At 36.5% G+C, this 11,768-nt stretch overlaps 1 protein-coding gene across 1 annotated transcript; it reads left to right on the forward strand.

Moving 5' to 3' along the window:
• The first annotated feature begins 4,487 nt into the window (after positions 1 to 4,487).
• LOC127128252 (heat shock cognate 70 kDa protein) lies at positions 4,488 to 6,701 on the forward strand. Its single transcript, XM_051057476.1, has 2 exons — positions 4,488 to 4,785; positions 4,926 to 6,701. Exons 1-2 carry the CDS (start codon positions 4,566 to 4,568, stop codon positions 6,593 to 6,595), a joined length of 1,890 nt encoding a protein of 629 aa, XP_050913433.1. The 5' UTR covers positions 4,488 to 4,565; the 3' UTR covers positions 6,596 to 6,701.
• Positions 6,702 to 11,768: the final 5,067 nt, after the last annotated feature.

The raw sequence follows: 11,768 nt of genomic DNA on the forward strand, positions 1-11,768 counted from the left end.
GGTGCCTGCTCTGAAGCCAATTGAAATTCTAGTTAACAGACTATCGATGTCACACAGGATGTTATGACATCCGATTCTGCGCAGACATGAATGTAAACAGCAGGTAAATGTAAGTGCAGTAAATAACACAAGGAATTGTTTACCCAGTTTGGTGTCACACACACCTACGTCTGGGGGCTACCAAGACAGGGAGGAAATCCACTATTAGCAGTATTAATTCAGGCCTTAAACCACTTGTTTAATCCTATCACTTAATACCTACCCAATTCAATTTCAATCTTAAACTAAGACCAGAGTTCCTACCCACTCCCCCTCAATCACCACAGTGATTACAACCTTTAATTAGATTAAAGTTAATGGTGAAGTTACACTTCAAACAACTCTTGATTGTGCTTAACAACTTTAATCAAGATACACATCACTCACGCTTAAAAGCTTAGAGTGACACAACTCTTACAACTCAATGAACACCCTAGTCCAATGCAATCATCTAGGTGATAATTGCTTGGCTCACAAGATACACCTAATACAAGACACACATAAAATACAGCAGTGAAGTATGATGGAACAATGAATGCTTCACGCTTAAAACCCCTGAATTCTGAAAGAAGGATTGCCATCCTTTTATATTGCAGCACTTGGACCTTGTACTTGTATTTCCTAAAAATAAGGTTAAGCAAGTTAACCTAATTTCCACATATTATGGTGCTAACAAATAGGCTATTTGTTAGGTTCATTAATTGTAGCTCAGTTGTTAGTTTCCTGGATTTTAACTCAGCTGTTGGATTCCTGAAAAATAGCCTGAGAAAAATACTGAAACAGAAAAACTAACCATCCTACATTTTAGCATATGCTATCAGGAATGAATGTCACAACATTCAGTTTGACGTCCAGAACATAGGCCATATGCTAGGTCTGTTATTTTCCTGAAAACAGACTGTACTAAATGTTGTACTGTAAAAGACCAACCAGTCTGTACTTCAGTATCAGCTGACAGAAATAAATGTCATAACATCCAGTTTGACATTTAGACAATGGGCCATATGCCAGGTCTGTTATCCTCCTGAAAAACAGATTGAAATAAATACTGAACTGTAGCAGAGAAAAACCAACCTGCCTATTATTCAGTATATGCTTTCAATGATGAATGTCATAGAATTCAGTTTGACATTCAGACAGTAGGCCATATGCCAGGTCTGTCATTCCCTTGATAAACAGACTGAATTAAATACTGAGTTATAACAGACAACCAACTATTCTATATCTCAGTATCTCCTGTCAGGGATGAATGTCATAACATCTAGGTTGACATTCAGTAAATCCTGTATTAGCTAAACCTGCAGCATACTACTCAAGTATGTCATGACATCAGTCAAGACATCAGAGTACAATTAGTGTTTTAACCCAAAATGAAGCCAATCAAACATCTACAAAGCATGTCATGACATCAATCAAGACATCAGAGTACAGTTAGTGTTTTAACATAAAATGCAGCCAATCAAACATCTAGAGATCACATATCAAAATCCAATATTTTTTGAGAATGGTCAATGCAATTATTTCCCCCTTAAGGTACGAGACGATGAAGATGTGGAATACATGTTTGTTAGTCATGAACATTCAGGCTGCAACTGTATCGAGTTGTACATTACTCTTCAACCATGTATATCATCTCAACAGTCTCAACTAACCGATCAGGATGAAGCTGGTTAAGATGATGCACAATGGTCATATGAACTCAACCTAGAAGCAGAAGCAGAAGTCGACGTTGTTGATGAAGAAGAAGAGGAGACCGAGATACAGGTTGATCACATGCTAAACAACGACGATGAAGATGATGATCAACCACCACCAATACCTCCTAGTCATGTCTACAATCCGCCTCAACATATGACAAATACGAATCTTCACGACGATGAAGCATCCAACAGTGGTTTCTATAATCCATATCCAAGATCAGAAGGCGAATTAAAGGTGGGAGACATGTTTTGTATCAAAGAAGAATGTGTTCTGGCAATCAAAAAATTCCACATGAACAACTCTGCTGACTTTACAATGAAACGCACTGATTCTAGAAGGTATGTTATCGAATGTCGTAACATGCTTCGTAAGTTTCGTTTGGCTGCGTCTTACAAGAAGAAAAACGACTCTTGGGAGATCGCTTCAATAGCCCCACCGCACAGTTGCATTGCAATTAACGTTGAACAAGATCACCGTAAACTAAATGCAACTTTGATATGTCAAGACATTCTGCCATTGGTAAATAAAGACCCATCAGTGAAGGTGAGTATAATTATATCCCATATCAGAACAACATATAATTATACTCCATCTTACAAGAAAGTCTGGATTGCGAGGACAAAGGCTGTTGAATAGGTTTTCGGCAACTGGGAGGATTCATTCAAGGAATTGCCACGGTTTTTATGGGCACTAAAAACATATGTCACAGTAACTGTGACAATTATGGAGACAGTGCCAACAATGATGCCAGACGGAACCTGTGCTACAGGTAATAGAATATTTCATCGTCTCTTTTGGGCATTTGACCCGTGCATCAAAGGTTTCGCATTCTGCAAACCTATTATTCAAATTGATGGCACTTGGTTATACGGAAAATACAAGGGTACTTTGCTCATGGCGGTTGCACAAGACGACAACAACAATGTCTTTCCCATTGCCTTTGCTCTTGTTGAAGGTGAAACGACTGGTGGATGGGGTTTCTTTCTTCGACATCTCAGAATGCATGTGGCTCCACAAGCCAATCTCTGTTTGATTTCTGATAGACATGCTGCCATTGAGAGTGCCTACAACAACCATGACAACGGATGGCATGATCCTCCTTCTACACATGTCTACTGTATCAAACACATTGCACAAAATTTCATGCGTGCTATAAAAGATAAGAATCTTTGCAAGAAGGTGGTGAATGTTGGGTATGCTTTAACTCAACCGTCATTTCAATATTATCGTGATGAAATTAGACTGTCTAATGAAGACGCAGGGAGATGGATAAATAACATACCAGTAGAGCAGTGGACAAGGGCATTTGACGGTGGTTGTCGATGGGGCCACATGACAACAAACATTGTGGAATGCATGAACGGGGTTTTCAAAGGAATTCGAAATCTGCCGATAACCTCCTTGGTAAGATCAACCTATTATAGGTTGGCTTCTATGTTCGCAACCAGAGGTGAAAGATGGAGTGCAGTGTTAATGTCCGGGCAAGTATTCAGTGAGTGTTGCATGAAGGTCATGAAAGAGGAGAGCATCAAAGCTACCACACACGCCGTAATAGTCTTTGACTGTCATAGACAAAATTTCAGCGTCCAGGAAACAATGGGCAACAACGAGGGGATACCAAATTTAGCCTACGTTGTTAGACTAAACAGAAGTTGGTGCGATTGTGGAAAATTCCAGGCCTTCCGCATACCTTGCTCCCATGTCATTGCAACATGCGCTTATACTCGTCAAGACGCTTACAACCATTTATCTGATGTCTACAAGGCCAACACCATCATGAATGTATATACTCAAAGCTTCACAGTACTACCAATGGAGGATTACTGGCCTCCATATGAAGGAGATATTGTTTGGCACAAGATGCGTAGAAAGAAGAAAGGAAAGGCAAACAGCAAACGTATCAGAACATAGATGGATTCCACAGATAAAATGATAAGATTATGTAGTATCTGTCGTCAACCAAGACACAACAAGAACAACTGTCCCAATCGAGGAGCATCATCTAGGTCTTAAGCTTTTTGTAACATTGTATTTCTGTAACATTCAATCATTATATATCATTAAGTTCTTGTTACAACGAGTTTCACAACAAACACCAGTACAAAACATCTGAAAACATAAATATTTCTAACTGATTACAACAATCAAATTGATGTCGTCTCGACCAAACATCATTTCTCTAGCATCCTTATCAGTATTCATTCGCACCCAACCAAAGATACTGTCAAGTCTCTCAATACTTCTGATTTTTTTCCCATCTGGTATTTTCCCGTCTAACCATCGAACCAGCTCCCTCTTCAGTTGATCGAACATGGTGATGTTCCAAAATATCATCGACATTTGAGGTTTGTCTCTCGCATAAATCATCTTTCCGTATCGGCGACGAACACCAAACATGATAGCCAAATGATTATATGAGATGTGGAACAATTGGTCACACAACGCATCTATTTATAAGACAAAAAATGCATTTTAGGAGGAGTCTCCAATTGAATTGGCGACTCCTCTTAAAACTTGAATGGAGGCGCCAATTGGATTGGCTAGGGCAGGTGCCCTAGCCAATCCAATTGACGCCTATGTGTAGGTTTTAAAAGGAGTCGCCAATTCAATTAGAGACTCCTCCTAAAAGTGAGGTATTTTGAGAATTTTTTTGAAACCAGAGATATTTTGAGAATTTCATTAAAAAAATTGGATTATTTTTGTAAAAAAAACCCCTCTATTCCTTCCAAATAAATAACTTCCAAATGAATAATCGAAGTGACTCTTCCTAATTTTGAATCAAAATCTTTTCTACAAACAGTTTGTCTTCATTTACTTGCTAGAGAATGGCGAAGAAATACGAGGGAGTTGCTATAGGAATTGACCTAGGCACGACGTACTCATGTGTTGGAGTGTGGCAAGAACAAAACGACCGTGTTGAAATCATTCACAATGATCAAGGAAACAAAACAACACCTTCTTGTGTTGCTTTTACCAACACTCAAAGATTGATTGGTGATGCTGCCAAAAATCAAGCTTCCTCTAACCCAACCAACACTGTATTTGGTAACTCATTTATTATTTTGTTCCACCATCGTTTAGTTTCTAGTGTTATTAGGTTAAATATATTTCCTATTATTGTTAATTTTTATGTCTTTTTTTACATTATTGTTTGAAAATATATGTCACCACTTTAATTTTTTCAGATGCTAAGAGGTTGATCGGAAGGAAATATAGCGATTCTGTTATTCAAAGTGATATTCTATTATGGCCCTTTAAGGTCATTGCCGATGATAATGACAAGCCGATGATCCTTGTGAGCTACAAGGGTGAGGAAAAACACCTTGTTGCTGAGGAAATATCAGCCATGATTCTCACACAGATGCGAGAGATTGCGGGGGCATTTTTGGAATCTCCTGTTAAGAATGCAGTGATTACCGTACCTGCTTATTTTAATGATTCACAGCGAAGAGCCACCAAAGACGCCGGTGATATTGCTGGTCTCAATGTAATTCGGATAATCAATGAGCCAACTGCAGCGGCTCTTGCATATGGACTTCAAAAGCGAGCTAATTGTGTTGAAGAGAGAACTATCTTCATCTTTGATCTTGGTGGCGGGACTTTTGACGTGTCTCTCCTTACTATTAGGAATAACGTCTTTGAAGTCAAGGCCACTGCTGGAGATACTCATCTTGGAGGAGAAGACTTTGATAATCGAATATTGAATCACTTTGTGAAGGAGTTTAAGAGGAAGAATAAAGTTGACATTAGTGGGAACTCAAAAGCTCTGAGGAGATTGAGAACTGTCTGTGAGAGGGCAAAAAGGACACTGTCATATGATACTGAGGCCACAATTGACATAGATGCTATATATGAGGGAATTGACTTCTGTTCATCAATTACTCGGGCCAAGTTTGAGCAATTAAATATGGACTTGTTTGAAAAGTGTATGCAGACTGTTGAAAACTGTCTTGTTGATTCTAAGATAGACAAGAGTAGTGTTGATGACATTGTTCTGGTTGGTGGCTCTTCTAGGATACCCAAAGTTAAACAGTTGTTGCAGGACTTTTTCAAGGGAAAGGAGTTATGCAAGAGCATAAACCCTGATGAGGCTGTTGCTTATGGTGCAGCTGTACAGGCTGCTTTGTTGAGTGAAGGCAGTAAGAATGTTCCAAATTTGATGCTGCAAGATGTTATCCCTCTGTCACTAGGTATGAGAACAAAAGGAGATATCATGGATGTCGTGATTGCTAGGAACACTTCTATTCCTGTCAAGAATACCAAACCTTATGTTAGTGTGGTAGATAACCAACACCGCATGTTGATTAAAGTTTATGAAGGTGAGAGAATCAAAGCCAGTGAGAATAATTTGCTGGGTTTTTTTAGACTCTCACTTCCTCCTGCTCCTCGAGGCCATATTTCTGTCGATGTATGCTTTGCTATAGATGCTGATGGTATGTTAAACGTGTCGGCAGAGGAAGAAACAAGTGGTAATAAGAAAGATATTACAATAACTAATGAGAATGGAAGACTGTCAAGGGAAGAAATTGAGAGAATGATTCAAGAGGCTGAATTTTTTAAGGCTCAAGACATGAAGTTCAAAAAGAAAGCTAAAGCAATAAATGCTTTGGACGATTATCTCTACTCCGTGAGGAAAGTAATGAAGGATGATTGTGTAAGTTCCAAGCTTAACCCTGTTGACAAAGTGAAGATTAACTCTGCAATGATAAAGGGAAAAAGTATGATTGATGATAGCAAGGAGGAGGGTACGTTTATGTTTGTGGATTGTTTGAAGGAGCTTGAGAGCGTCTTTGAATCTGCTATGAACAAGGTCAACAAAAGTTACTTTGATGAGGAGAGTGATTCAGATTCCTAATGACAATTTTGTTATTTGATTTGCTTCCTCATGTATAATGTATGAGCTTGTTCTGCTTCTGAGATGACAGATTTTGATTGAATATGAAATATTTGGTACTTATTTCTTTTCAATCTTATTACTGTTTGAGTTAAGTACACTTGTTTTCATTGTGAAGTAAACAAAAATCTATGACATAACTACTACTGTTATTTTAATTTCTGTTGCTGTTTGACCTTTCGACTTTCGACTTTCGAAATTGAGTGTCATATCTAATAATTCATATAGTACAAACTCTTTTATAACTTTAGCATTCGAAGTTACTGCCGAAACTAGAACAAATAAACGGTAGAACAGAAAAAGAATACCAGAAAAGTCAGATAAGTAAGGATTGAAGAATAACTTTCATGCAGAAACATTTACAAAGCAAACTGGAATTTAGGATGAAGCACTAACCCATGATGAATGGTGCCATGACTAAAACCTGTCACTTTAGTAATTAAATATTTGTTTTCAACTTAGTCATTCAATTAATGTTAAATATTTTAAAGTATTCCTGCAAATTCAGTTGACTATTTCATATAGTTTAAGAAAAATAAATAAATAAAAAAGAGAATGGTTAGTTTACTAAAATATCCCTTATACAATATTGAGAATGATGAAAGTAATATTAAGTAGACGTAGAAATAAAAGATGTGCATTGAAAAGTTGTTTTTGACTTTTCACATTTATTAAGTCGTTTTATTATAAATTGTTTTTGAATTTTCACGCGTATTAAAAAATATAATAATTATGGTATAAAAAAAGAGAAATTAGGAAGAATTTTATAAATTAACATAATTGAGGAGAGAGAATAATAAATATTTAAGGGTATAATAGAAAAAATATTATAAATAATTTATTTTATAATATAAAATAATTTATAGTGTGGTATCAAATATTTTTCCAAAATGACTTATAATAAAAAAAGGGAGGTGGTATTTATTTTGAATCACTTTTTACTTTTTACTTTAGTGAGATGGTGGAAGAATATTTTTCCTCTATGGTGGAAAACACATCAATAACAATAAAATTTGTTTTAGTAAAAATATGTATTTTTTATTATGTGTAAGAACTTAAACCTATATCATGTATATTTACTTTTAGATGTTTAAAGCTTCTAAAAGAATAATTTAGGTTTTCGGTAGGTTTACTTGTAAATATTTATCCTCTCTGATCTATAATGAGTGATCAATTTGATCATATCATATATATTAAGAAAAATAAATAAATAAATAAATAAATAATATTTTTACTAAAATATCTTATTATATATTAAAAATAATAAAATTAATATTAATTAAAAGATAAAATTGAAAGATTTGCATTGAAAATTTAAAACGAATCATTCATTTTAACACATTATTTTATTCTAAATAAGAGAATAATTGCTAAATTGTTCATTCATCTCAACAATTGTAGCATTTGTTGTAAATTGGTTTAATTGGGTGCAAGTGTTTGATCAGGGTTCAATCCCTCAGAACTTGAGAACGGTCCTAAACAAGTTATTTAACTACCCACCCATCTATTTTAATATGTTCTTATATGAAATATATTTTAAAAGTTTTTTTTCCTTAAATCCACCTTAGGACAAAATATCCTATTTTGATTTTTATTTTCTATTTTATAGTCACCTTTTAAAAAAATTAGGTCTTTGTTCCCCTTTTTCATATTTCTTAGATTACGTGGACACATTTTTAAATTTAAACATTGTATCCTGTTTCTAATTAATTTTATTACATTTAAATTTGGTGATGGAAATTAAAAAAATTGAGTAACGGATTTTAAGCTTTGACAAATAAATACTAAATATGTTTTCTTTAACGACTATATAAATGAAGAAGTCTATGACTTTTAATTTTTTGGTTTTGATGGTCATGATAATTCTGATTATATTTTTAAACTCAAAAAAGTTCTCTAGAGTCTCAAATAAACTCTAATAGCTTGGTATGAGTGTCTTAGTAGATTTTTAATCAAATAAGGATTAATTCGTGGTAAAGTAGACATCACTTAGTTTATTAGGCGCAAAATAAAGCATATTATTTTAGTTTAAACATATGTTGATGATATTATTTTTCGGTTCTACTGACGAATCTCTTTGTCAAGCGTTTGCAAGTTTGATGCAGGGAAAGTTTGAGATGTCGCCCACGGGAGATCTCACATATTTCTTAGGATTGCAAATTAAGCAAGCTGAAGAAGGAACTTTCATAAGTCAAACAAAGTATTGCTTAGAGCTTCTCAAGAAGTTCGATATGAAAAATTTACGGAGCATTTTAACACCTATGACTTCAAATGTACTTATTGACATAGAATTATAGGATCCTTACTCTATTTAACGACGATTATGTCAAACATTATGTTTTGTGTGTTTATGTATGGCTGAACAAGTCACTTCTTGATAGCTTGCATGGTTGACACATCATCTCAGACTATCTTGCATGACTGACACATCATCTCAGACTAGCTCGCATGTCCGACACGTCATCTCAGACTATCTTGCATGTCCGACACGTCACTCCGGACTAGCTAGCATGTGAGACTGATACCATCTATTTAAGTGTCTTACTATCAACATCCAAGACACTTCACTCACATTCATCTGCAGTAAGAAAATAGTTTTCATCTGCACAATGTCATCTTCATCATTATACAGTGTCAACGTTCACTGCAACGGTGAAACATTCGAGTCTGAGCTACATGGTTTTTGTTTTCGAAACACTGATACCACTATAATCACGATTAAGAGAAATGCAACCTTCTTGCATTTGAAAAAAATAATACAATCCTTTATAGGATCGGGTATTGTGTCAAAGATCACATATCAAAATCCAATATTTTTTGAGAATGGTCAATGCAAGTATTTCCCCCTTAAGGTACGAGACGATGAAGATGTTGAATACATGTTTGTTAGTCATGAACATTCAGGCTGCAACTGTATCGAGTTGTACATTACTCTTCAACCATGTATATCATCTCAACAGTCTCAACTAACCGATCAGGATGAAGCTGGTGAAGATGATGCACAATGGTCATATGAACTCAACCTAGAAGCAGAAGCAGAAGTCGACGTTGTTGATGAAGAAGAAGAGGAGACCGAGATACAGGTTGATCACATGCTGAACAACGACGATGAAGATGATGATCAACCACCACCAATACCTCCTAGTCATGTCTACAATCCGCCTCAACATATGACAAATATGGATCTTCACGACGATGAAACATCCAACAGTGGTTTCTATAATCCGTATCCGAGATCAGAAGGTGAATTAAAGGTGGGAGACATGTTTCGTATCAAAGAAGAATGTGTTCTGGCAATCAAAAAATTCCACGTGAACAACTCTGCTGACTTTACAGTGAAACGCACTGATTCTAGAAGGTATGTTATCGAATGTCGTAACATGCTTTGTAATTTTCGTTTGGCTGCGTCTTACAAGAAGAAAAACGACTCTTGGGAGATCGCTTCAATAGACCCACCGCACAGTTGCATTGCAACTAACGTTGAACAAGATCACCATAAACTAAGCGCAACTTTGATATGTCAAGACATTCTGCCATTGGTAAATAAAGACCCATCAGTGAAGGTGAGTATAATTATATCCCATATCAGAACAACATATAATTATACTCTATCTTACAAGAAAGTCTGGATTGCGAGGGCAAAGGCTGTTGAACAGGTTTTCGGCAACTGGGAGGATTCATTCAAGGAATTGCCACGGTTTTTATGGGCACTAAAAACATATGTCATAGGAACTGTGGCAATTATGGAGACAGTGCCAGCAATGATGCCAGACGGAACCTGTGCTACAGGTAATAGAATATTTCACCGTCTCTTTTGGGCATTTGACCCGTGCATCAAAGGTTTCGCATTCTGCAAACCTATTATTCAAATTGATGGCACTTGGTTATACGGAAAATACAAGGGTACTTTGCTCATGGCGGTTGCACAAGACGACAACAACAATGTCTTTCCCATTGCCTTTGCTCTTGTTGAAGGTGAAACGACTGGTGGATGGGGTTTCTTTCTTCGACATCTCAGAACGCATGTGGCTCCACAAGCCAATCTCTGTTTGATTTCTGATAGACATGCTGCCATTGAGAGTGCCTACAACAACCATGACAACGGATGGCATGATCCTCCTTCTACACATGTCTACTGAATCAGACACATTGCACAAAACTTCATGTGTGCTATAAAAGATAAGAATCTTCGCAAGAAGGTGGTGAATGCTGGGTATGCTTTAACTCAACCGTCATTTCAATATTATCATGATGAAATTAGACTGTCTAATGCAGACGCAGGGAGATGGATAAATAACATACCAGTAGAGCAGTGGACAAGGGCATTTGATGGTGGTTGTCGATGAGGCCACATGACAACAAACATTGTGGAATGCATGAACGGGGTTTTCAAAGGAATTCGAAATCTGCCGATAACCGCCTTGGTAAGATCAACCTATTATAGGTTGGCTTCTATGTTCGCAACCAGAGGTGAAAGATGGAGTGCAATGTTAATGTCCGGGCAAGTATTCAGTGAGTGTTGCATTAAGGTCATGAAAGAGGAGAGCATTAAAGCTACCACACACGCTGTAACAGTCTTTGACTATCATAAACAAAATTTCAGCGTCCAGGAAATAATGGGCAACAATGAGGGGAGACCGAATTTAGCCTACGCTTTAGACTAAACAGAAGTTGGTGCAATTGTGGAAAATTCCAGGCCTTCCGCATACCTTGCTCCTATGTCATTGCAGCATGCGCTTATACTCGTCAAGACGCTTACAACCATTTATCTGTTGCATACAAGGCTAACACCATCATGAATGTATATACTCAAAGCTTCTCAGTACTACCAATGGAGGATTACTGGCCTCCATATGAAGGAGATATTTTTTGGCACAATGACGAGATGCGTAGAAAGAAGAAAGGAAGGCCAAACAACATACGTATCAGAATATAGATGGATTCCACAGATAAAATGATAAGATTATATAGTATCTGTCGTCAACCAGGACACAACAAGAACAACTGTCCCAATCGAGGAGCATCATCTAGGTCTTAAGCTTTTTGTAACATTGTATTTCTGTAACATTCAATCATTATATATCATTAAGTTCTTGTTACAACGAGTTTCTCAACAAACATCAGTACAAAACAT

Source organism: Lathyrus oleraceus, chromosome 3 (genome assembly GCF_024323335.1).
Source record: "Lathyrus oleraceus cultivar Zhongwan6 chromosome 3, CAAS_Psat_ZW6_1.0, whole genome shotgun sequence".
In the NCBI taxonomy this organism is placed as follows: domain Eukaryota; kingdom Viridiplantae; phylum Streptophyta; class Magnoliopsida; order Fabales; family Fabaceae; genus Lathyrus; species Lathyrus oleraceus.

Excerpts from the sequence above, each read along its gene's own strand:
- LOC127128252 (XM_051057476.1), top strand. The coding sequence starts at position 4,566 with ATGGCGAAGAAATACGAGGGAGTTGCTATAGGAATTGACCTAGGCACG. Across the intron at positions 4,786-4,925 it reads CCCAACCAACACTGTATTTG|ATGCTAAGAGGTTGATCGGA; the intron begins GTAACTCATTTA and ends TAATTTTTTCAG.